Source organism: Gymnoscopelus microlampas, assembly GCF_963454915.1.
Source record: "Gymnoscopelus microlampas genome assembly, chromosome: 10".
In the NCBI taxonomy this organism is placed as follows: Eukaryota; Metazoa; Chordata; class Actinopteri; order Myctophiformes; family Myctophidae; genus Gymnoscopelus; species Gymnoscopelus microlampas.
The window spans coordinates 31,104,145-31,132,049 of record NC_139947.1 but is presented as its reverse complement, the minus strand read 5'-3'; the positions used below and the strand labels follow the sequence as shown (position 1 = coordinate 31,132,049).

The following is a 27,905-nucleotide window of genomic DNA, read 5'->3' as shown; positions in this document are numbered from 1 at the left end:
GATCTAAAAAAAAAAAAAAGAAAAAAAAAGAGGGATATATATATGTACATCATTTTGCACATTGGTGAACTAAAACTGATTTGGGAATTTTGCAACACACTGTCAAAATGATAAATCAATTTTCTTCACATTGTGGTCTAGCACGACTCATAACTGTGTAGTCCAGAGCCACTTATCACTTCAGGTGTGTAATCAATTATCATGTGGTGATAAATAGTGATGGACAAAGTGAATTTGTCTCTATTCTAACCAACAGAGAAGCTGCATCAATGCATTGGGGCATAAACCTTTTTTTTTTTCTTTTCTTTTTTTTCTTTTATCCATCATTGGTATTGATACTGCAAACCTGGAGGAAGGAAACAGAGGAAAGGAACCTAATGATCGCTTTCAAATCCTACATATTATATACAAATTCTGAAACAGTTTAAAAAAAAATATTTATATCAAAACAAAGAATCAATGTTAAATTCATCTCATTACTAGTATTATTAGTACTGAATTATACAACAAAATGCTTGTTTTTGGCATTGAGATTCATTTTCTAGGTGTTGAGAGGCAGTGAAACGTGGAAACACGTGCACAGTATTTCCACATATTCCCTTTTAAATATTTGAGCCAAATATACATTAGCAGCAATTCAGAAATAAATAGTAACCTTTTGCGTTGTGTAGTTGTACACAATGATCAGTCTGGAGTATTCCATACCTGCACAGCTAAATCCTCTGTGTAAGTTTTAAACCAGAGTGTAAAAATGGACACCTATTGATACGTTTTTACACTCTTTTTTTTACACGCTTTTGCTGTGCGTGCTCCAGGCAGGCCAAACACATCTCGAGCTAATGACATCTTATATCCACGGCCAACGAGGACCACTTCATGACTTAACTGCTGTGTCCACTGGGCACCTCTCACTTTGTTCTTCGTTCTAAAATAGAGGTGCGTTTGGAAAGCACCAGTCATAGCTGCTACATAGCTGCTATAATGACTAACTGAAAGACCACTTGAAACGCCACGCTCTCATTAAAAGTGGAAACAATTTTAACTTGCGGTGCTTTTTGAGTGCTAAAACAAAGGGCAGTGTTGGGAACACTTCAGCAGCTCATTAAACCAGTGGAGAGAACAAGAGGTTACTAGTGGACACACAACAGTACCTTCCTGGTGTTTTCTTTTTCCCATGTAATTTAGTAGGTGGCATCCCTGCTCTTGTCAATATCTCCCATGCCTTGTCTCTCCTTTGAAATGGCCACCGATCTGAGAAGACCAGACAGACAGAGCCCAAGCCTCAACCAAACTGAGCGATGTGCTTGGTTACCTTTGAGGAAATACACATCTTCTCAGATCAATGCTCACAAAAGGACACCAGACAATGAAAAGGCATTTTCTTAGTTGTTAGGGCACAATTGTTCTGAACCTGCTCAGTAACATTGGCCTGGCTTGATGTGCTTATGGATGAAGTGGCTGAATGGTTTCAAACAATGCATCATGTTCAGAGAAGAAAAAAATCGTCATCTCTCCTATGGCTGGTTTTTATGGTCTAAAGAGGATATGTCATCTTTGATTTACATGTATCTACAAAACAATGAATGTGGAATGACAGCGTTTAATACAAAGACAAAAACTTGGAAAAAAGGGTGACGACTCCAAATAGGAGGTGGTCACCCCATAGGACCTTTCATAAAGCAGGGTGACCTGTAAGCCCCATAACAATACTTCCGGGCAACCGTATCAGCAGAGCAGATAGAAGCACCGTTAGGGGGCTATAGGTTACCTGTTGGTAATCAGGGCATGTCAAGTACTGTATGGGGACACATGGGGGGATTTCACAGCTTTTCTTTTTCAATGTTTTTTTTTCTTTTACTTTTGTATATATGTATAGATATACAGTAAATATTATGCTGGACAACATCACAGTACTGTGTAAATGGTGTTAAATCTCTGAGTGGAGACACTGCGATTAACTTGACAGCTTTCGGGAGAAAAAAAAGTCACCTTTTCATTGTCTTGTCTTATCTGCCATGTTTAGACTTGGCATCCGCGTGATTACTGCCCTCAAGCCCCTGTTAGATTCCAGACAGTTAGTAAAACCTCCCCACATGAAAAAGGGGTATAGGGGGTCAACCTTCACAGCGGTCTCACTTTATTGAGACAATATTAGTGCACACAACTTTTTTTTCTTTTCTTTGAGAAAAAAAAAGAAAAACATAAATTAGAAAAAAAAAAAAAAAATGATGTAAAAACAAGCAAGGAAAAAGTGCCTGTTAACCTTCATCATACACTGCACCTTGTTATAGCTTACAACCTCTTTTCCCCCCATTGTTGTTTGGGGCAGTGTATCTGCTGTCTGTCGATAAGCATCATTTTACAGGCAGATCCCTTGGATGGATATATATCACATGCATCTTCTTTTTTAATGGGGTGGGAGGAAAGGGAGATCCAGGCTGCTTCCCTGAATTTTGCAAGAGTCAACAAGTTTACAAAGACACATTCTGAGGCAAAACAGGATTTGCTTGTGCTTTGGATCAAACTGTGAATGGTTTTGAAGACGAATGGCAGTTACCCCAGAGCCTGTGTTGATAGGTGTAGTGGAAGGTGGACCGGTAGGTGAACTACTACGGTAATCCCCAGAAACATTGTTTTTTTTCCCATTCAAGGAATGAGAAAGTAACATTCTATTCAAGCAGACTGAAAAAAATATATCCTTTTGCATTATTTTTATTTGTACATCATGCTGACATAGTTTGGAGGTTGCCTCGCTTTGTTAAAAAAAAGAAAAAATAACATTAAATTGTCATCAGCAAATAGAATGACTGAGAAATCACATCTAGCCAAATCCAGAAGCTCCAGCACCAAATTTCGGTTGAAACTTGATTTTTTTCCTCCTTGTTTTTCTGTTTTATTTTCTCCAACATTGCAGTATCGTACAAACCAATTTGTACACAATAGCTTAACCAAAATGTTAACATTGGCAGTTGTTTTAGCCCTTCCAGTTTCATCAGCTGGAATTCTAGTTAGAAATAAAGCTAATCCTACTACCTTAATATTTACAAAACAAAATACACAAACTACCTATCTCCTAGATATACTATATAAAGGGAGGGAAAGCCTGGCACATCATGGCCCATCTGAAACCACAAGTATCCTGGTGTTGATATGTATGTTTGGGTTTCTGTTGTTTCATACTATGGCAGTGAGAAGTCATCTGTTTTGAGGTATATTATGCTTGCCGGTGTAGACTCAGCTTTCACACTCCATGTCACGTTTCCCAAATACGTAATCTGAGCAGAAAAATGCATCTGTTCATCATAAAGTGCTATATTTTAAATGAAGTTAAAAAAATAAAAATAAATAGCAGACCGACTGAACTGCTATTGTTCTTGTAAAAAAAAAGAAAGAAAAAAAAACCTGGTAAAGTTACTAAGAGCCATCTAAAAGCATAAGTTTAAAAAAGTATTTAATTTAATCTCCCAAGGGTGTAACATTTCTAGAAGCCCTAACCTCTGTGCTTAAAGGGAAATACACCCCTAAGCAAAATTCATATTTTGAATTCCTATGATCTTCAATAATTTATTGAATTTTTGTGTACATGAACAAGTCTAGCCCAAGAGCTAACCTGTGAGTTAAACAGCACCTTTTGGATCGGCTCCATTGACAAGGAATCAAGTGAGAATTTTACAAAAAAACGTTCCGTGGACGGAACGGTAACCTGGGTGATATGGCAGTATGTTTAAATATGTGATTGTTTGAGCGTGACAGCTCAAACAAACAACAATAGGTCCACAACGATATGCTTTAACTCACTGTCAATGTAGCACTGCATTTTTTACTTTAGGCAGAGTTGTTCATGATCACAATTATTAACTGAATTACCCAAGATCACAAGCAATGAATTCAGTTTTAGAGAGGATTACAACGGACTGTACATAATATCACCACTGCGAGGGCAGTGAGTTCCACCTCAGTTCCAGTTTTGCCCTCTCTCCCCATCCTTCACTATGTCCCTTCCAACAAGGACTATTGCTACATTTGAAATGACAGTACACTGTACCTAGCCCTCGGACTGCATCCCTGTCCCATGGAGATAACCACTTGCAAAAAACACTTCATCTCATCTCCCCAATTCACCAAGCATGGCTATAGTCTCCATGAACAATCCCCTTTAGTGAAAACCTACCCATATCACTCTCCTACACACACCTTTATGGAGTGCATTCAGCATGAGAACCTACATTGGCTCTTGAGTTCTTACAATGGGGTAAGCCCGCCCCTTCAAAAACAGATCTACTATTAGTAATGATAAAGATAATAGTAATAATACTCTTCCTAAACTCACCCTCCACAATTTTGCAAAATGAAAACTAGCTTTGTCCAGTTTGGCTAGGAGCTTGCATTCTACATCCCTCTCCCCTGTCACTACGCTGCAGATTAAGCTATGTTTTTGGAGTGTGAGGTTTGGTTTGCAGTTGGGAATAAAAAGTGGGAAGAGAGCAGGGTCAGGGGAGCAGCCTCAGATCTCTCTGTTTATGGAGGGAGTTAGTATGAGAAGACTCATGTCAGTTCGTATCTGTCTGTAGGTCCGTTTTTTTTTTCCGATGGTTGTGGCATTGTACAGTACATGTGTGTGCGGAGGGGTTCCATTTGTTCAGCTCATGTGTTTTCTTCTTCTTCGCACTTAATATCTTGCCTGTGTTGTTTTATGGTAGTGGGTTACTTGGGTATTAGTAAAAGGAATGTCTGTCGCCATGTGTAGGGGTGATATGCGTGTGTGGGATTCTACGACGTGTGTGTATGTGTGTGTGTGTGTGTGTGTGTGTGTGTGCACGCGTGGTGCCGCTGTTCAGCTCACTCAGTCAATAACTTGATCTCGTTGGCGAGGAGGGTGTTGAAGTTGTAGGCGGCGTCAGGGAGGCAGGGGAGCCCAGATAGGTCGGGCAGAGAGGGGGCCATGACCTCGCGTGGGGAGGACTGCGAGGGCTCGGCCAGCTCCGGGTCACTCTCGCTGGAGGTGGAGCCCACGCTCATGTTGCACACAGCCTCGGGCAGCGAGCCTCCACCAATGCCGGCGGGCACGGGGCACACCTCGGGCTCGCTGCTGGTCTCGCTGGTGGTCTCACTGGTGCTGGACACCACAGAGAGCAGGGACATTTTGCGGGTGAGGCGGCTGGGCAGCAGCGATAGGGCATAGTCGGCCACGATGCCCGCTACGTCCATGCCACAGGCCTGGTCGAAGGCAATGAAGCCCACGTTGGCGTTGGCCTCGCACACCACGAAGGAGCCATCATTGAGCTGCAGCAGGTCAATGCCACACACGTCCATGCCCAGGATGTTGGACACCTGTGTGGCCAGCTGCTTGGCCTCCTCGCTCAGTGAGCACATCATACCAACACCACCTAAACAAACCACGGAGAACAGGGGCACAAACGTTAGTCACAGTGTTGTGTAGCTGATTCTGTGTCTATAAAAGCATGTCAAAAAATCCTTTCCACTCAGGTCCTTTAATAATAAATTGCATATTGGCATTGGCAGCCAAGAGTGAGCGCCTATGAATATTCATGACACAACAAGCCATGTCATGATGACACATGACAACATTTTCATGCACCAACAATTTCTGGCATTGAATCCAATGACCATCAGATTGAAAGATCCAACCGGAAACACTGGTAATGTCACAGCACATGACACCTGTTACATAAAAGCAGAACGCACTGGTGAGTGTTGGCCCCAATATGTCGCAGTGGATTACTGCCTCAAATAGCCTGAAAACTGCACACGCCTCCTCAATGTTAGTTCAGCTTGTCATCAACAGGATTGCAGTATCCATTTAATGTCTCAGGGTTTATTAGGGATACGTTTCAATTCAGTTGTCTTTGCCATATTGTCATATTGTTTTTGAAAACACAAGAAAACTGTTCTGTTTTTGTTTCCAAATACTGTGCTGTTCTGAATTATATTATGTAAGAAATGTTACTTTCTATCAATTGCTTTAGGTTTTTTTTTCTTCTCCCCAATTTAGGTGTTGCGATTCCCCCGATGTTTGTATAGTCCAGGTCTGACTAAGCTGTAGGAGTCGCTAGTGCAGCAACACTGCACACACACGCCCTGTCCAACACCTGTCTCCACAGTGGGGGGAACTTTACCCCTGTGCCACCCGGAAGCCCTATCAAAAATGTTCTTGATTAATTATATATGTGTATATGACACTGATGCAGTCTTTCCAAACAATTTTCTTTATCACTTACACCCATCAATTGCAGCCCCATTTATGCCTTGAATTAAAATGTGATCTGTATCTAGATAACTTACCTGCATAATTATGAAAAAATGGAGTAAAAGCCCACAGCACGCGGAATTACATGATATGAATTACGGGTTAAGTCATGACGTTTTAGGAATAGGGGACCAAGGGGTTATTTTCACATCATATGATTTTCATTTGGCCTCTGTAATTGTTCCAACCGATTCATAATCCTATATTAAAACTAGAGGTTCAGCCTCACATATAGTCGCGTTGACGATCTGACTGATATGCCCATATATGGAGACCTCTGTATCTGTCAGTCCCTTTTTTTTAAATATATTTTTGGGGGCTTTTTCTGTCTTTATTGATAGGAAAATAGGCTGACAGGAAATGGGGAGAGAGATGGGGGGGTGATACACAGCAAAGGTCTTCGGGATCGTTCCTTATATGGCTATAACCATATAAGGAGTTCTCAATGCAGCTACGCCCAAATATGGAGTGTGTTGTCTAACCTCAATGTGTCGTCATGGCATCAGCCACAAACAAATCTGTCAGCTCCATATATGGGCATATACTGATGACATCAGCGATCTCCATATATGGGCATAAAAGGGATAGAATACACAGAGATCTGGTTGTCCAGAGCCACAGAGCCGACCGCTATGCCCACATATGGTTATGTGCATACTGTATATGGGACCGACGACTTCAAATTCGGCAAGAGCAGCGGCAAGGACTCGAGGGAGTGTGGCGTTCGAGTAGTTTGGATATCCAGTTGTCCAGAACCGCCGGTCCAACCAATATTCCCATATATGGGCATTCCAATATATAGTCATATACTGATGACATCAGGGATCTCCAAGGACAGATACAAATATCTCCATACAGTATATGGGCATAAAAGGGACACAAGTAATCAGAAACAGATATCTCTATACATGGGCACAAAAGGGACACAGACAGACGGGTCCAACGGGAACTCTGTCAAAGCCCCTGACACTATGACTCAGACATATTGGTCTGATTGGCAGTGCGAAGTGGGTGTTCTGGCCCGAACCTCTAGTTTCTGTAAAATGTCTAATCAAAATGGAATGGAATGGAATTAGCCAGACAGGGTATTTTACAATGTTTAATTCTAAAATGCTTAATACATCATTCCATTCCCTTCAGGAGGACAAACATTTTTCAAAACATACAGCCCCCCCCCTCCAAATAAACATCTTCTGTTTCACAGCTACCTACCCAGGGAGCAGTTGCTCTGCATGCGGCCGTCAGTGGAGCAGCGCAGCATGGAGCCGATAACGCGGCCGCCTATCAGCACCACGCGCACGTCTCGCCCGTGAGACTCCTTGACGTACTCCTGAAACAGGTATGGGGCGTCGTGGCGGATCAGGTGGCACAGGTCTGCCAAGTGGTGCTTGTCCCTGGCCAGGAACACGGCCTTACCTGGAGAAGTAATCATAATATGTAGATTCTGCTTATTTTACAAACACTTAACCCATTAAGACCTGAGGCCGATTCTAAAAATGTCTTCTAAATCCTAACATTTTTCTGAAAGACTTGCTTATATAAATATATATTCAAAGAATAACATTTTCACGATTAAAGAAAATGTGCAGATCTACATCATAGCGTGGCACGAAGTGACACGCTATGAGCTTGTATATCTGCTATTTTTAAATTGCCAAAGTATAAAATAATGGTTAAAGTGGTTAAAATGATTGTGATGCGATATTAACTACTTTTGCTGGGGAGCACCATTTATATTTGCTGAAGCCACCAGCCAGGCCAGTAAACTTTCATTTCACATTTCATTTCAAATATTTCACAAATGTTGTGTAAAAAAACAACAATAAACCAAGCTATGTTCTGGCCCTCAAATGACCTCAACTGTCTGAAGTTTTATTAAAAAAAAATCACCTGACACCTAGCTGTGTATGCTGACAAAGGCGCCCACTGAGATAACCATGTAATTTCCCATCAGTTCCCATTCCTTCACAGAACAGAACAACTCATATTCTCTGGGGGCACAGAATGCCTCTTGCTGTGTTAATTAGCACTGCTCGGCTCTGGCTACTAGGTGTCATGTCCCCTGACCCTCGTTAAGGAACACCATGTGAGTGCATTACTGTACGTGTGTCTGTGAGTGCACGCATTTGTACACGGGTTAATACACAATAACATGATGAGGCTAGCTGTCTTCTTGACTGGTCAGTGGTCACATCATGAATGGAGCAGCAGCCATAACATGACACCTTGGGGCTCCACGGGGATAATATGAGCAAGGAACTGAATGCAAGTGCCGTCCATTGAGGTAGAGACGGGCCCTTTGACCATGGCATATGTCACTCTGAAAAATCACTCTAGGAAATATTGCAGTAGTATAAGCCAACCACTACTTGGCAAAAGAACAACGGTCAATACTAGTCATTGCTATTTGAAGCCTGTCTAATTGTGCCAAGATGTAAACACAAGAGCAAGTTCCTTTAGTTGGAAGGCTAATCACTAGCTGAACTCTAGCCAATGGTAACGGTCAACCACAGTGAGGAGGAAAACAATCCCACCAATCTCCATAAAAAGGGGTCAAGTTAGTATTTGACCAACGGCTGCTTTCCTTAACAATGCCTTGTGATGACGGCCATGGCTAGCCAAAGTCCATTGTTAGCCCCTCCACACAATGGCAGAACCGGCGGAGTCCATGACTGAATAGAAAAGGCTTCATGGGTCAGCAGACCCCCAGTCAATCTCCAGGAAATGTGACATCAGCAATGGCAAGGCTCTGGCTTCCCAGGATAGCCCAACGTGAATGGGGGGAGCCGAAAATAACAAAACTAGGTCAATTAGTATTAGCGAATGAAAAAAAAGATTATCCTAGCAGCTGAAACTGAAGTGCGAGGCTGTACAGTAATAAAGCGCGCTAAGCCTCTAATGCTGATGTGCTGTGTTTGTGTGCTTGTTGCAACACTACCGTCCTAATCATTTAACACCCCGCTGAAGAATTCCCTATGAGGACGGCCCGGGACTGTGGTGCCGTGTGCAGAGGGTTAGAGAGGCTTTGGCACTTTTCTTTGTGTGCTTTCTCTTTTCTTGACGTGTGGTGTGGTGCAGTGAGCAGTGAGGAGTGGAGCTACTGTAGATGGACTGGTAGACGGTCTCACCTCTGTGGCCACGTGCATTCTTCACCACCACTGGGTAGCCCAGTGGCTCCGCTTCGTCAATCATCTTACGGAAGTTCTCATGGCCTCCTGTGAAATGTGTGCACATACACATACGCACAACACGGGTGCACACACACACACATACATACGTACACAAATCCCACAAATATACACACACAAAATGTACACGCATACATACATAGTACATACACACAGACAGACATAGACAGACAAAAATACATTAGGAATTGCCTCAATTCGATTCCACGTATCACACATCCCAGCTGACTGAACTGAGGGGGGGGGGGATAATATATATGGTTTGTTACTATGGAAACAGTGCTAACTGAAAACAGCAAGACGATGGAGAGAGGGAACTGGTTTTGGATGAAGATGGCTGCTAGAATGCTCATCCTGGGCTTTATAGTTAGAAGCCTGCTGATTCATGTGATTGCCACTCGTCTGCTGGTAGAGGTCATGTTTAATTTGAAACAGATGACCACCTCTGCCATCAGTTCACCACAGCAGCAGCAGTTGTATAGCAACAGATTTGTTTTGGCCTCGGGTTTTGTTGTGGCCCGACAGAATATCGGAAAAATGGTCTGTTCGCGTAGCGTTGCAATGTCGTAAGAAGAATTAAGAGAATTAATAACGTTCTATCTGCCCCCAGAGAGAGAGTTGGTTAGGGACTGCCTCTCTCTCTTTCTCACACACCCCTGTCTTTCCCTACCTCTCCCTCCCTCCCTCCCTCTCTCCCTCCCTCCATCTCTCTCTCTCTCTCACTCTCCTCCTCTCTGTATTTGTCTGTCTGGACTTCTCAGGCGTCCAACCAGATGTGAGATGACCCCTGCCACATGACTTCTCGAAGAAGCACACGTCCACAAGAGCTTTTGAGCGAGGGAGAGAGGGAGAAGGCGGAGAGAGCGAGAGAGAAAGAGAGCACAGAAAAAATGACAGAGCCTGGTCACGTCATGAGCTGCTGTGTGTGTGTGAGTATGTGTGTGTGTTTTTTGTGCGCGCATATGTTTGTGTGTGTGGAGGGATGTGGGGAGCAGGAGGGAGAGGGAGGCTATCTTTTATTTTCAAACCCATGAGAGGGGGACAGAGGGAGGGGAGGGCCCCTGTTACATAAGCGCTTCTGCCGCTCTGCATGCGCAGCCTGGCCTAGTGTGCACTATGAAGAGACGGGTGGAATTTAGGGCAAATCCTCCCCTCCCTCGTCATCTCTCTCTCTCTCTCTCATGCCTCCCCTTTCTTTTCTGTTGCCACTGACACCACGTCACTGGACTGAGCAGTTGTTTTGTCTTTTAAAAAAGGGGGGAAAAACAGCCAAACAAGTAGTGTTTGTGGTTTGGTTAACCCTAACCCGGGGTTGGGGGCGGGGGGTGTTCATTTGCTTTCACACCTTCAGTTCCAATCCATTTCAACCAAAGCTGGTCAGAACTACGCATCTTCAGAGAGCTGTGCTGATGGATCAGTGGCTAAATACTGTTATAATGATAAGGATTGAATGTTTTTAGGGAACATGTGACAAATCTGCCATGTTCTCCATCTCTCTCTCGGTCCCTCTCTCTCTGTTTTGATAAGCCGTACAGGATAAATGATTGGCTAGCTTGGCTGTTGGCTTGTTAATTTGTCATGTCATAAGAGTATGCAGGCTCAAGGGATATGATGTAACCAGTGTGGCTGATAAAATCCAAACTGTCATTGAGGACCACACGTAAAAAATAAAAATAAAAACAATGACAAACACACATTACACACAACACTGAAAGCAGATAAACACATAACATTGTTGTGAAACATGATCACTGTTGCTGAATGCGTCAAGTTTGACACAACAGACTCTCATTCTTAGCATACACAAATACTGGTATTGGTAAGAAAGGCAACAAAGGATGGATCAATCTTAAGTCAGTTAGCCTACTTAACTTGGAGGTAATTAGAAACCCAAATTTATATTTCATTGTACAACTGGGTCGCCCACCGAAACTCAACCAAACTGATTTTTGTTTTTAGATGGGAGAGTGCAGAGAGACAGGAAATCAAATCAAAGAGGACAGACATGTGAGACAAGACCGGGGGTCCTTCTCACTCAGTACTTTTAACAGCTCCTCACTCCTCCTCGCTCCAGTCATGACCGAGGTGTCAATCGAATTCCACCTTCTTGAAGGACTGACGTCTCAATTCATAATTTGCTTGTCGAGGAGCCGAGGAGAGAGGAGCCTCCCAGAGGAGCTTGGACAGGGGTGCAATGCTCACTGGACGGCCTTGCACGCCGTGCCGGAACTTATTTGACCAGGAGCACACGCAGGCACACGCATAGATTTAAAACTACTTTAAATTCGCACCTCAACAAAGTTTTCAAAGGCTCCCGACTCACACCGAGCGAATTAACATAGGAATAAGCCTAGATGCACATCAATTGTCCATTGTGTGACTTGCAGTGTAGGTGTTAAGCGTCACGTCATTGAAATAGAGTGCAAGAACATAGCAAATGAGCATTGCATGCCTGAGCTTGGAGCAAGGACACAGGTGGATCCTTTGCGGAATTTGTTTGTCAGAACAAGTATGAACTGAAATCTGCTTAGTTATTGGATACTGCAGCCGATCATCTCCTTCGGTCAGGGGTCTTCAACATTTTTCAGGCCAAGGATCCCTTAGCTGAGAGAGAGATGAAGCAGGGACCACCCCACTACATATTGTATAAAATTGTGTTGCAGATTCAACTTTTTCATAGATTTAATAGATAGTTTCATAGATTTGTTTGACAGCACTGTCATCAGTGTATGTTGGATTCATGTTAATGTGTATTTTCAGACATTTAACCACTTGAACCCTTAATACTTAGTAAACTTGACAATTGACTCTGTAATTGGTCTGCTCTTTCATCCCTCTACACCAAAGAGGGATGACATTTTAGCGATAAATTGCCATAAATAGCCGATCTACAAGCTCAGAGTTTGTAGATCTGCTATTTTTGGCTAGAATTCTCCTCAGAATAGCGATGCGAGTAATTCACTTAAAAAGAAATCCTATCACACAAAGATTTGGCGGACTCTGAGGACCCCCTAGGGGTCCCGTCGGACCCCCTGTTGAAGACCCCTGCCTTAGGTTATGGGATCTATGGGATCCTGGTACAATTTACTGTGGAATCCCCACACTCCAGTCTGATGAAGTTCATTGACTGTGGTCTGACACAATACAGAGTGAAAGTGTCCAACTTGATTAAGTTTTAAGAGAGATGATGAAATTCACTATATCTCTGAAAAACAGTCATTTGGCAGTTTAGTTAGTTGTGGCAAGTTTTACTTCCTAGACTGCAGGTTTGCTGTATTTCAAAACTGTTAATATCTTTTACAAATAAAATCAAAATGTGCTCCCACTCTGTATTCTCATATGGGGATTCTCAACCCCCTCTGTTCCATTTTATAAATTGCACCCTCATTATAAACATTTCAGTGTGTGAAATACACTTGTAAATTCAATAATTGATTGTGTGTTGGGTAGACCTATGGGATACTGCACGTCAAACCGTTTTATTAAGTGACGGACAAGTAACCTTACATATATCGAAACCAATAAAATGATTAATTAGTGTAGCAAAAAATACAGCAACCATGATATCACGTTATCTGTGCAAAATAGAACGAAACAATACGATACAGAACAATCTGTTACAAGGCCAGTGACAGGTGATCCAGCTATGTAATACATCATAAGTAAATGTTGCTTTAAAATGACGGTTCGATTTGACAAATCGATTCCTCCGTCCTCGCATCTCGTCCTTACAACATTACATGGGAGGAGCTAAGACGCAAGGAAGAGACGTAAGTGAGGAACGCAAGGATGGAAAAAGAAGTATTGAGTAGAACCCTGGGCATAGACCACCGAAGTCCTGACGTCACTCGTTCATCCCCAGGTTCGTAAAGTAATTTCGCTATGGAGAATAACATTGGGTCATCATAGAATCGTCTCATATAAGAATTGTGGTCCAAAAATAAACAAACTGTCTCGGCATAATTGTCAGGGAGGAGGCTCTGTATCGTTTATGATAGTCAGTCACTTATATTTGATACAGTCTGTTTCTGGCGAAAATGTAACTAATTCGGCGGAAGTAACATTATCGTTTTCTCACCGTCAGTTGATGCTTCATATCCATAAGAGTAAAACCGCCGGGGTCACTTGTTTATTTTTGGAACACAGTTCTTATTTGACGCGATATTAAAGACGTCTATGGGATTCAGAATGGGGGTGGAAAACCGCGAACCAGGTAGACAAACCAAGGATGTGTAAATTACGTCAGACTTCGGTGGTCTATTGAATTTGAATTTGAATTCAGCTCCTCACAACTAAGAAGAAGCACATGGTCTGTGGACTAACTGGCTGAGCCACCAGGCACCCCCAAAACTCAACTGAATATGAAGTGACAAACACGACGCTTTGCGCTTTTCACTAGAAAATCAGCTACTTTCGGGGAGCAACACAGTCGTATATCAAAGTGTAAATGATGCTTAAACCTGGGGGTAGAACCACTCCATCATTGATAGGGTATTTTGTAATTGGGTAGCATTCCATATTGAAAACAAAAAACATGTGACAGGTGTTTGTCTTACCGTAGGAGTAAGTGTCAGGGAGAGGCACCCCGTGTCCGGCCAGCTCCTGGAAGGTCCAGAACTTGTTGACACAGTTGAGGATGGCCTGAGGCCGGTTCACCAACCGACAGCCCATCTTCTCTAGGTGGCGCAGTACGGTGATGTCGCTGTCCGACTGCACCCAGGGCGTGGGCACCCGCACCACCGCCACCTGCGGGTAGGCCGTCACCACCTCCTGCTCCACCCGTAGACCTGATGGTGGGGATGATGAGGGGTGTGGAGGGAGGCAGACGGAAGATAAAGGGAGCAAAAGGAAGAGGTGATTAAGATTAAAAGCCTTTAATTGCCGGTGTGTCGTGCAGATGCTGGTGGGAGAGGAATGATGAATAGAAAGGAAGGTGTACAGTGCCTGTGGAGCATGACACCTTCAGTCTCTGATGTGTCTCATTTTCTTGTCTTTGTTTAGAATTTGTAGGAACAAAATGTAACTGATTGATTGATTGATTGATCGCTAATAGGGGTGTGCCGATATATCGTCCCACGATATATCGCGATACGTTTTCGTGACGATATGTATCGTTTTGGGGGAAAAAAATATCGTTTTGAAAAAAAAAAATATATATATATATATATTATTTTTATTTTTATTTTTTTACAATCATTATAATCAGGCATGCAAACAGCCCCGAGGTGAAAAGGGTGACAACATGTTGGGTTTTTTTCGGGTCAGATGTCACACTATTGCCCTATTTGGATTCAAAACGGCTATTGTAGCTGAAAAGCTACAAGTTTGCATGTCTGAATAATGCAAAAACAGAATTATTTGTTTGCATTTGCTTTTTTTCTCCCCCATATTTTTTCATAATAAAAAAAGTGCGTATCGTATCGTATCGAAATCGTATCGAAGTTGTGAGCCAAATATCGTATCGTATCGTTTGGTGAAATTAGTGTATAGGCACACCCCTAATCGCTAACCTAAAACTACTTTCACATCACATGTTAATAGGAAACATATGCGGTTTGGTTGATGCCTTTATCCATAGCATCTAACAACAGCACTAATGGTTACATAGCATTGACCATTTGAAAGTTACCAACTCTGACTGGGATTTCTTTTTTAAGGGCCAGCATTCCTCTATCTATTTCCAAGAGTAGCTTTCTTTGATGGTGTAATGTCCCATATCCCTACAGCATGAAGTGTTGAACTGAAATACTGCTAGTCTGCTACAGACTAACTGTTCTTCATTGAAGGATGCTGGTTGACTTAGTTTGCACACTGTTCTGTCTTGTAAATTGTCGTGTTTCGTGTGGCGCCTTAACAGGAACCAATTCCTGTATGTCCTACGTACTCGCAATAAAGTGATTCGGAGTTCTGTATGCAGCCTGTTGCCAGAGAAGTTGGCACTGGCTGTGCCACAGGGACCTGCCCTGTGGCACAGCCAGTGCCAACTCCTCTGGCTGCATGGGCCAAGGCTCTGCCTCTCCGAGTCACAAAACAAGATCTCTGGTAATGTACTTACAGCGAACTAAACAGTACTTTGTCTCAATGTAGGCCAGTGGGATACAGAGACACCCCAGGGAGATGCAATTACTTTAGTCACACATTAACACAACAGGGAGGGCAGTGTCACTCAAAAGTGTATGTGTGTGTGTCTATACAGTATATATATATATAAAGAAGAGGACATGCAAAAACTAAAGAGCAGTTGGACAAAAAAAAAGAAAACATTTTACAGTGTGCATTGATGGGAAAATATAATTTAGTGTAAAACATTCAATGTATCAATCACTTAATGGAATGGCCAAGAGTCTGTCAGTCTGCTAATACATCATCTGCACCCACATCATAACAATGGGTCTGTGCACACTGCACAGCATCTCAGGCCAATAATGGTAGACCATGGCATGGAAACAAGGAAAACACGATGATATAGTTAAGGGATCCAACAAAGTCATGAAAACATAGAAAGAATCTGCAAGTCTTGTTTTCCTATTGACCAAATTATGTGGTAAATCTAAAAATGTAACCAGACACTTCAGTGTGATAACTGGATGTGATTGTGTACAACAACAAAAAACAAGCCAGGGTCTAATAATGGTGTGGCTCCCTGTGGATATATATTTCCTTGGTGAGAGAATGAAGAATTGCAACTTAATGTCTTTAGTACATTTGTTTGATACAACAGATGACAATAATGTAATGAAAAGATTATATGGAAATTAAAGAGTGTGTTAAAAATGGGTTAACCCCATGGATGCAAATGTAATCAGACGACCCTGATGCAGTAGGCTAAGCAGTTCTCCTTTCCCAGTAAACACTAATGTAGCTGGCTCCTTCTTATCTTCCTTGTTTACGTTCCCTGCTAGGGCATCCCATTCAGATAGAATCATAACAACGTGTAGTTATAATAGAAATAATTCAGAATCCAGTCATACAGTATAAAGTAATACTCAAATAAGAGGAATAATGAATGAATAATAGTAAATCAATAATTATATAGGAATATAAATTGAATTTCCATTAGAGATGTTATATTGATAAGGTCAGTCTTGTCAAAATAGGAAGGGACGGTGAGTTGATGTATCTGAGATTATGAATTCACTAAATGTGAAAAACATTCACACCAAAAGATATATATTCGCAATAAGTGAAAAATTATCAAAGATTGACTTGGCCTACTGGCAGCATGCACAAGAAATTTGGCACCGACTACTCCAGTGGTGCGCGAGAACAGCGCCACACAGACAGACACACAGGCAGACACACAGGCAGACAGACCCTCTTCTAGACAGCTCGCCCGCTAGGAGCCACGGCTTTTAAAAAAAACGATGGCTGGTTACCTGCCAACTAGACCAATGGCATACCCACATACCAGCTTGTGGCTGCTGTTAATCCCCCCCCCCCAAAAGTGATAACAAAAAGACCTAGAGATATATACAGTAGATGGAGAGGGGAACACTGCATTCTAAACAGGGAGCTAGCCTGACAGCTCACCAGGAGAGACAGATGGGGTGGTGATGGAACCCGAGGAGAGAGAGAGAGAGAGAGAGAGAGATATAGAGACAGAGAGAGAGAGAGAGAGAGAGAGAAGGGGGTAATATATGGAGGGGAGGGGGTTGGAGAGAGGGATGCTGGCTGTCACTGACGCAGCACTTCAGCTCCACCGTGACCTTCTTTCCAGCCATCTTAAGATCTCCACGCTCAAAACAGCGACAGTACCGACAGCCCTGGTCGCCGGGGGTCATGAGGAGCTTGATGGCCGATGCATATGGAATGAGGAGAGACGGGAAGCTGCTGACGTTCACCGCTCTACTCTCACACTCTATCAGAAAGCCGCCTGTGGGTGGGGTGCGGCATTTTCTTGTTAGACCGAGCATGCGGTTGCACCATTATTATGGCTAACAAATTATAATACTGTAATACCATTCATTTTGCCAGAAGCATGTGATCATGACTTGCGAACGCGATGTTTCGGCCGAGATGGTTTGGCGGAACAACATTGCCACAAAATAACAAAAATGTGTTCGGTATAGCTGACATGCCCCTAATGGTGGAAACTCTAACTGCTATTCTATCATACACAATGCATTATAAAAGTTGTCTTTGTGCACATTCATATAAAAAAAGGGAACAGAAGAGCACGTACAAATGTCAGGTATGTGTGGTGAGAGGAGGAGAAGAGAATGGGGGGGGGGTGGGGGGGGGGGGAGTGGGAAGAGTGCAGCATGTCTGTGAAGGCACGGAGCGACAGCCCTGCCTGCCACCCTTCCCTCCCGTGCTCCTCTTCCTTTCCTCTGCCTCTCCCCTTTCAATCACTGTATTCAATCAGTAAGATTCACTGTCCAGTGTCCTCTCTCGGCTCCGTTGAGAGGACGCGGCACACAGCTACAATTGTGTAGGCTTATTGAGTGATCAGCAAGCGGCGCTGCGGTGGGAAGTGTCAGAAGGGAGGGGCGGATCCACAGGCTTTTTGACAGACAGTATTCAGTGTCCACGGTGCGGTGCTTGTCGCCGTTTCCAAGGGAACCAAACACAAGCCAATGGGAGCCCTGGTGGATGAATTAGCCCTATTCATTTGTTCCGGGTGTTGGCTTGCACACTGTACTGCCTGTCATGTGACCATTTCAAAACATTCAGAGAAACACTCATGACCGATCCAGTCTGTGCGGCGAACAAAAGGCGAGCCAGGGGCTTTGGTGTGATAATGTACAGATTTAGTGTGACTGTCTGGCAAAGCCGTTTCACCATTAGAAGTATTATTATTATTGTTTGCTGCATATTGTTCTGCACTGCAGTCTAGTCGCTTTTTTTATTTGTGAATCTTATATCTTCTCAAAAGCACTGTGTAATGCTCTGTTAAAAAACAAACTTTCTATGTACATACTTATGGCTATTCCTGGTTAGATTTGTCTTATTTTCACAAGGACACCAGTGGTTCTCAAAGTGGGGTCCGGAGACCTCCAGGGTCCTTGGAGGGGGGGGGGTTAGTTAATATAGCATCACAATCATTTTAACCACTTTATCCATTTATACGTTGGCTATTCAAAATTGCAGATCTACAAGCTGTAATCTTTACTTTTACAAAAATATATATCGAACAGGTTTGGAAAATATTGAATAATTTTGATAATTCTTTAATATAAATCTTCTCTTCTGGGGGGTCCCTGACAAAACCTTTTCAGATAGGGGTCCATGGCCAAATACATATTAATTTGGGGGTCCCTGACACGAAACCCCTGCTTTAGACCCTCACAGGTCAAAGAACAAAGAGTGTTTAGTACAGTATACATATCGTCGCTGTCCAGTGGAAACCCTGTATGTCCAAAACTGAAAACGGAAAAAAAGAAGCTGTGTAACAGTGGATCCAATGTAGTTATTCTTTAGTCAATATATTATATATATTTATAAAACCCGCAGAGAGACTTAATGACAACCTGGCATCCCTATTTTGGGCAAGTCATTATACGAGAAGATCGAATTCAGAATAAAAAAACAAAAATGGAAAATAGCAGATCTACTAACTCACGAGTTGCGATGCAAGGCATTTGAGCTTGTGGATTTGCCATTTTCCCTACTTTAGCGCGACACTGTCATACGACAAAGAATAAAAGGGGGCATTCATTTATGAAAAAACATAAAAAATGATTAAATATGGAGATACAAGGTTTCTGCCCGACAGCAACGTGTGTTATTCTCATTCCACCTGACAGGGCTAACCAGCTACATAACTGCTGAGTGCAGGGGAGTCCTGCTCCACTTTAACATACTGTGCATTCCAGATCGTGACATCACAGTGCTGGTGTTGCTGCTGCCGACACATCCTTTGCCAACATTTGGTGGGTTATGCCAACCTTGGATGGCATCTCAGTCTGGGCTATCCTGGGAGGGTAACAGCCAGCGTACTATTCCCTCTGGGGCCAAGGCTGGGTTGGGCCAATAATAGTCTTTTTTTTTTACAGTGATCTGTCATCAGTTGGCAGGCACATGTATCCTAAACACAACTATAAATGATGGGAGACACAAACATGCTGTACGCTTGCTCTGTCAAAACAGGAATCTTGACCGTTCTGTTCTGTAAAGTGGCAGCGGTGGCCTAGTGGTTAGAGGGGCGGCCTTGATACCGGAAGGTCCCTAGTTCGATTCCCCAATTCATCACAACAATCATGAATCACCGCTGAATAGCCCTTGAGCAAGGCTTCCATGCAGGGTCCGGCTGGAAACAAGTTTCGTACTTAGTCCGACACCCTGGGTAAACAACGAACTTTGCTTTGCTTTGCTTTGCTTCACTGGCTGGCACCAACCCAACATTCACCAGCCACTTCCACTATCTTACCAGCCATCTAGACGTTTAGAATAGGAATATAATGTACATTAATGCAACTGGGTGCCGCATGGGAAACGTTCCAGCCCACCATCACGGACACCCGGGTTTGAATCCGCGGCAGTGCATCCAGCTTGGCCGGGCGCTCCATTAATCACGATTGGCCTGTTCAGGCGGGGAGGGCGATCTCTGACGCTGCGCTAGCTACAGGTTGGTCAGGGCACCTGTTGGTCAGCAGGGAGCAGAAGTGGGGAGGGTGGCATGTTCCTCTGCATGCGTTACATCCTCTCGGTGAAATTCCTCACTGTTAGTTGAACAGAAGTGGCTGGTGAGTTCATGGTATCGGAGGAAACACGTGTTCATCTAAACCCCCCCCCCCGCCCCATGACCAACTGTAGGGGTTAGCGGTGTGACAGGGACCACACACTGTCACCGCTGTGGGGAAATGTGGGGAATTGGCATAATGATTAAATTGGGAGAAATGGGGCAAAAGGAAAGAAACAAAAAATAGGAACATCAGCTGAGTGCTGTTTATGCTGAAGATAACCTCTCACCAATACAGAGCCTAACTATGCATGTGCGTACTACACACATGTAAATGCTCAAGCAGATGAGACCCCCGTGACCAAATAGGCATGGATTTCCTTTTGCAAGGCACATGTGAACACTGTTGGTATAAGGATAAGGATAATTCCTTTTAACAGGTCGTTCATGAAAGTCCTTGCGGTCTTGTTTCCAATGAGAACCTGTGAGCAATTAGGGGTTAAGAGTCTTGCTCAGGGACAAATTTCATTTCATCGACACATATGCTGGCCTGGTCTGGAATCGAACCTGGGGCAACCAGGGCCTCTGGCTCCCTAGGCGGACTCACTAACCACTCAGCTATGACACACATAAAAATGTAATTCAAGAATCTGCAAATAGGACACACCTATAATTGCACCAGCAGTGATTTTGAATGTATGACTGACTTAGGCTCTACATTTATACTGTGTAGAAGTACATACTTTATGTACGGTATGTTGCATTCTATACTCTTGGGAAGCCAGGGCATATCAGTCAGGGCCTCCCTTTCCCTGCTTGAGTAATTCAGAAATTCCTTCTTCTGTCAAGACGTGTGCAGTAATCATTATGTTTACTATATACAGTAATGTGTAACATAATCAAAATAATTGGATGGGCCACTAATATCACATAATAAAACCAAACAAAAAATGTCCATTCTTACACTTCACAGAAATGAAGAGAAATATGCAATCCTTTTATCGTGAGCTGTACGGGTAATCATCTCATACCGCTAAGTATGAAGTTAGAGGGATGCGGTTCCTATCTAGCAATCATACGTTGGATGCTTTAGTTTTGGGCTGATGCAACAATGAAAGAAAATTGCAGAGAGGGCAAATGCATGCGTGTGCTATGTCACATACAGTACAAGGCAGCCTCCCTTTGGTCAGTTTGTTTACATCCAGGTCTCTGGAAAATGACCATCAAATGGCAAAATGTAAATCATTAGCCAACAAAGGAGACATAAAAGGTGATGCTGAACCGGCGAGTGTGAACCCTGCAACCCTGACTGTCGCTCGCCTGGTCACACAACTGGCCATATTACCATTTACTGTATAGCTCCTCAACAAATTATTATTGTTCACAAATCTGTGGATATGCCAAAACTGATGATGGACATTATTACACTTATCTCTCTTTGGGTTTTTTAGTTTGTCTAGCCTCTTTGGGAAACATCATAAATGCAAATGTCCTCTTCCAGTCACATGACAGAACTCCACTGACTTGTGTATACATACTGTATATGGGTCGCTACAGAGGAATACGTCAATCTGGAACTACTGACACAAGTTACTTTGCTTATACCACAAGATAGAAAGACAACACAAGCTCATTTACATTACATTTACATTACATTTCAGACACTTGTCTGAAATGTCTCATCCAGGCTAGAGCCACCAGCATTAAATGCTATGGGTGCAACAGTTAATCAAACTAATAGATTTAATTGATTATTATTATTTAATAAAATAATCGATTAATAATCAATCCCAATTGCGGGCATGTCATTATTGGCGAAACGTTTCAAAAGATTTCAAAATGAGTGAAAATAGCCTGCGTTGAGCTTGTAGATCGGCTATTTTCACAATTTCTGCACAACACCAACGTTGTATGATGAAGTATAAAATAACGCTTAAGTGATTAGTCGATTTGTTGATATATTATTTGTTAAAAAGTATTCAATACAATAATTGCTAAAAAATAATCGATAATTGCAGCGCTATTAAATGCTATAAAAGAGTAAGCATGTCCCTGATCACATCTATCTAGGTGGCCTTGTTGGCCATACATGGACTTGAAAAAAAACATATTTGGAGTGGACTATGACTATATCTAATGTATTACCATTTCTCCGTAACGGTACTGACAAAATAACTGAGGATATACAATTAAACAAGTGACTCATTTCATTTGGAATTACATTTATAGCCTTGATAAAAAGCAGGGGTATGTTACAATCAATTTCCTTGCTAGTTTACCTCCAAAAATAACCCCTACTTTTGGAAGCTATGGACACATTTACAGCCATGCTTTAAGATATCAACTCGCCAATCACATGGACTTGTAAAAAATGGCTCATCAAATCAAAATGGAACGGAGACACGTCCACCCTATGGCTGCTGCTGCAAATACATTCATCCTATGCAGCTCACATGTTTGATTGATGGAATATTAACGAGCTGGGCACAGCTTAATGTGCCTGTGTTCTGTTCCAAGTGACACAGATATGTGACATGTATCATCCTCAGGTTAAAAGTGTGCCCACTGACACCCACCAGGAACATAAAAGAATCTGACAACGATTCATATCCTGTCTTGTGCTCATATGTTTCTCAGCACACATCATGGGATGTGAAATGCCAATAGCTAGGCATTATTAAGTGTGTTTGGCCTTTTGTTGTGTGAGAGAGTATCGTTAGGTAATTCAAACCCTTTTGGGTTGTGTGTCTGTGGCCAATTCTCATCTGCGGACATATAGTGAGCTCATTAACTTCTTTAGTGGAGAATGTGGGCCTCAGTCTATGATTGTGTGAACACTGAATCATGCACTACTCAAGCCTAATTTTAGACCAGAATACACATCCGCCGAAACCAAACATTTTGGCCAGTGGCTGTTAATCCATTCCCCAAATCAGTGTCCAGTGTCCACACATTCACAATTCTTCCTGATAAAAATGATAAGAATCTCAGAAACAGATATATTTACCAGACTACAAACATTTACCAGCATTTGGCTTATACTAATTTCCCCCTGTACATAGCAAATATCCAAGGATTGGATTTAGATTGTAGTTAGAACACAAACACACTCGACATTAGTTGTAAATCCATGAGAGATGTGCTGCTGCTGTGCTGAACAGAGCTGGAAGTCCAATCGCAGAATAGGAGAATAACTATAAAATACTTCACTTTTAGCCTATTTAATAGCACAGACATACAGTACATTAGAGATGTGCTGCTACTGTGCTGAACAGAGCTGGAAGTCCAATCGCAGAATAGGAGAATAACTATAAAATACTTCACTTTTAGCCTGTTTAATAGCACAGACATACAGTACATTAGAGGGTCCGCAAATCCTTAATTAATAAAAGAACTTTAGCACAGACACCTACGGATGGACAGGTGCATCAGAGAAGACCATGGGCCGACTAATAGAAGAAAGGACTCCTGCACACTGTATTCTTCACATTCAATAAAATAAAAAAGAATTATTGGGAACAGAAACAATGTTTCAAAAAGGACCTGATCCTTTCTTCTAAATTTAAAAAGTGCCTGCTTCAGTAATCGTCCTCCTAATTGGCTGATTGGCTGATGGTGAATGCGGTTGATTACGTCCTCTTTGCTGCATCGCTGTTTTTCATAGGCCTAAGGATCTGAACTTGGGGATAATATTGGCTAACAAGCCGGTGAGTGAAGAACAAAACCTGGAAACACATTCAGGATGCGAACTACGAGAAGCCAGAATTAAACGGATATTTCACTTTCAAATAAAATAAACATTAAAAAAAATATATGAAAAATAAATGAAAAAAGTAATGGAAATATCACGGCCCCCTCACGCATTAGAAGGACATTCTAATGCGTGAGGGGGCCGTGATTTTTCCATTGCTTTTTTCATTAATGTTTTATATATTTCTTTCATGTTTATTTTATTTGAAAGTGAAATATCCCTTTTAAATAAATGTATATAATAAATAAGCCATGGAAGCACACACGCTCACACCAATAGAGTACAATGATTAGAAACATGCTATGATGTGGCCTAAACAACACCATAACTTAAATTTAAACCAAATTATATTAATTATTTCGATACCAACTTACCCAGTCTCCTATACTACTACAGTACAATTTGTCTTAAAATTCAAGATGCAATTCTTTACACTATTTGCTCATGACGGGCAACCCATACTGCATTATATCCTCCATCTGACAAGTCAAAACCACGGCACAACAAAAATGTACTGAATTATTATTTTCTTAGTGATTATTCTATTGATTACTTCTTTGACTTTGAGTAATAATAAAATAATCAAGAAGAGTGTTTTTTAATTGATTAGTCAGATTAACTGTTGCAGGCCTACTTAAAGCCCTAAAAGGTATTTGGGACAGCCTTATTCTTAGACTTACTGCAAGAGAAGTTGCTAGTTAAATTAGATAGACACACACAATGGTACTTAGTGTGTAAATAGTTGATATCCAAGGTGTAAATTAAATATGGAGGATTCATAACTGGATATAACACACATTAATGTAAGGTGTAAATTGGCATCTGATAATCAGCTCTCCAGACACTCCACAGTTTCACTCAACAGTTGCCTCAAATAACACTTTAGAAGAAAAGTTAGAACTACACTAATACACGTGATAACCACAGTTATTCTTTTTAACTGCTGTCTTCAGTTTTCATGTGGTAAGCCTCCTGTGTGTTCAAACTGTCCACTGACTGTTAATCTGTAATGTCACAGCTAAGAACCATACCATTGACCATATATGTACATCCTGGTCCAGTCAGGATTAAATGCTGCCTGGATAGCCCACCAGCAATGCTCCATTTGTGTCACCTGTTATCCTAGATACTTGTCTACCTACCTGGATATGTAAGCCAGTGTTCTCTTTCACGCCCCTCTAGTATTATATTCCTCATACCCTGATGTCTTATAGGGAAATATGCAACAAAAAGCCAGTGTTATGTGTTATTCATGTACACAACAACTAATATGTTTGTCCTAGCTGGGACATGAGAACATTTTAAATTCTTAAACTGCTATCTATTCCCCTTTGGCTTAAACCGTATTGCTGGCTCTTGAACCCATGTTTGGACTTCTACAGAAAGTGATAGCACTGGGCAGAAGCTCTGGCAAACGTGGACTGGGAGGGAGGAAGATTTGAGCTTTCTTAATTTTGGAAGTCCTGTCCAATTTCACCGCTGCATAGCAATGCGACAGCCCCAACCACCCCCAACCCCACCCCCTCAGCCTCAGGCCAGACCAGCAGACTATACTGGCTATGTGTTAATTGAGACTTAACCATCTCCCAAGGAGTGACAATGGCCCCCCGACACTCCTCTAACAAATTCCATGTGAGTCTACTTGTTAAGCGTCCCTAGTATTATCACCAACACACCAAAGCTTCCTAAAACATAGTTTCATAACAACCCCACAAACAATGTTCTTTCTATAAAGCAGCATCCCAAACTGACAATGAAAACCTGGAGAGAGCTATTTACAATTTGGTCATGTAGCAGATGCTCCTATCCAGAGCAACTTGCAAAGTGCAAGGTGAAGTAAGACGTAAGTAATAGTGCAATGAACAAGTTTGTCAAACACTAGTGTAGGGTTATGTGATTGTGGAAGTGCTGAGACTACAATGATGTGCAACAAGGTATAGCTGAATAACAAACAACTATTGTTGTACCCACCCCTGGATTTGGGCCTATGTCTCCCAAATGAAACCATTACCAAACATCTACCACTCATCTACAGGAGAATCCTCCCATGAAGGTAGATATTAGGCTTCTGGGCTTCAGGCAGGACTACACTGCTGAGCATCTATGTAATAACACAGCATGCATCTATGAAGGTAACTGGAATAAGCAACATACCCGGTATCAATGCAATAACATAAGTTGTTACCTTATCTAGCTAGAAGTGCTGCAGACACAAAGCTAATCAGTGGCTGACAGCATCAAGGGATGGTAAGGATTATAATGGTATGCTGGCTATGGGGTTGAGGAAGTAGGTTGGAAATGACAAATGATACAAGTTGCATAAAAAATCACCCCCCCCAAAACCCACTAACACTACTGTACATCATCTATTGGATAGAAAACCATGCAGTAGAGTAGGCTATAATTGTGTATTGTAAGAGGCTAATAAGCACCAATGTTCTCATTACCATCAACAGTCAATGAATTGATTTTTTTAAATAATAGCCATTAACAAATAGCATCGTGGCTCATCTCGCGCCTGCCATGGTTAACTATTCATTGCACTTGCCTCCGCATCAAACAGCATGCATACTGTACTGCAGTGGTTCTCAACGTGGATTCCAGGGACTCTCTGGGTTCCTTTAGAGGGGTCTAAATTAACCCTCACAAGTCTGTAACTCTGACAGTATACAAATGGAACCGGGTCCATTTGGTTCCATTTGTACACTGTCAGAGTTAAGGGGAGAGGCTGAAATGTAAAGGTTTGAGAACCACATGCTGTACTGTACACTCAGTACTAAAGCCACTCAGTACTGACTGAATCTCCAGGCGGTCTAGCTGCTGGAAAGTGGGTTAGGCGGTCACCGTCACACTGCTAGCCCCACTCTCCCATCCGCTACACAGCAGCTACACAACAATACCGTTAGCAGCAGCTAGCATCTGATCTGTGGGCATCGCAGGTTGTACAATGTTTTAGAGACTCCCCTACACTACAACACACACAACAAACCCCTCCAATTTGGGGGGTTTGTTGTGTAGGGGAGTTTTCCAATGATCATGATGATGATTTTTAATGAATTCAGATGGATATACTTGCCCAGTTGCCCCTCGCTGATAGTCAGCACGATCTCATCCATGAGAAGAGAGCGGAATTCTACGTCCTCTTCGGCGCAGCGCTGTTTCAGCGCCCGGAGGATCTGGACTTGGGGATACTCCTGGTGGATACGCCGGTCAGTCACGAACCAAACCCGGGAACACATCTTTTATGGATGTGAAACTTTGGAGGGAGCAGAGTAGTAAGCAGCGGGGAAAGTAAATAAATAAAAATCACAGCTGTGTGGCGTGTGAGTGAGTGAGGGGGCGGTGGATCGTGTAGCGCAGGGATGGATGGATGCTGCTGATGATCACACAATGGAGTACAGCTAGATGAACAGGGTTCTGGTGCGGTTTACCCGCTAGAAGGACCGTAGCTAGCGCGTTCCGTTCGTCCGGCTGTTTTTTGCCTTCATCTGCAGTCCTTTCGAGATCCGTCCTCAGACTAACAGACTATTGATTACTTCGATGCCGGACTAAAACCTAGTCTCCCTCCCTATATACTAGGACTAAAAAACCCCAAGATGCTGCACTATTTGCCCGCGAAGGGCAAACAAAGCTCCCAGCTTCTTAGTACTGCGCTCTATTCTCCGCTCGGCCGGGTCGAGACCACCAGCATACACGCCACGAAATAGTGATATATAAAAAGTGGATCACAATGAAACCAAACCCCCCCCGTACGGCGGCCGTCCGTCCGTCCACTGTGGGCTCCGTTTGGCTGCTGTCCACGAGGTATCGGTGCTGAAAAGTGCACGCGAATTTTTTCCTTTTTTTTTTGCCCTGCGTTTTTTCCTCACCCGTTTCTACAACTCTCTACGTCTCCGCGTTCCCGTTTTGTCAACAGACCCTCCAATGATAATAGCGGCTCTGCAGCCGAGCGTCGACCAATTGCAACTTATAACGCCATGAAAACACTCGTGCGCCCTCCGCGTCTTCCAATGGCAAGGGAGAAGGTGTGGATGAACCGTGGGCCGGGCGAGCCAATGGCGACGGCTATAACGGATA

The 27,905-nt window shown here is 42.7% G+C and overlaps 1 protein-coding gene across 1 annotated transcript; it reads right to left on the bottom strand.

Moving 5' to 3' along the window:
• Positions 1–2: 2 nt before the first annotated feature.
• Positions 3–27,905, bottom strand: rimkla (ribosomal modification protein rimK-like family member A). The gene is made up of 5 exons (XM_084069915.1): positions 26,905–27,905; positions 14,013–14,243; positions 9,397–9,483; positions 7,481–7,684; positions 3–5,387 (listed from the first exon to the last, which is right to left on the bottom strand). Exons 1-5 carry the CDS (start codon positions 27,065–27,067, stop codon positions 4,840–4,842), a joined length of 1,233 nt encoding a protein of 410 aa, XP_083926041.1. The 5' UTR covers positions 27,068–27,905; the 3' UTR covers positions 3–4,839.

What these genes read in the sequence shown, in the direction of transcription:
- rimkla (XM_084069915.1), bottom strand. Translation starts at nt 27,067, where the DNA reads ATGTGTTCCCGGGTTTGGTTCGTGACTGACCGGCGTATCCACCAGGAG. An exon ending in CCCTGACACTTACTCCTACG is followed by an intron (nt 9,484 to 14,012) that starts GTAAGACAAACA and finishes CACATTTCACAG; the next exon opens with GAGGCCATGAGAACTTCCGT. An exon ending in GAATGCACGTGGCCACAGAG is followed by an intron (nt 7,685 to 9,396) that starts GTGAGACCGTCT and finishes TTACTTCTCCAG; the next exon opens with GTAAGGCCGTGTTCCTGGCC.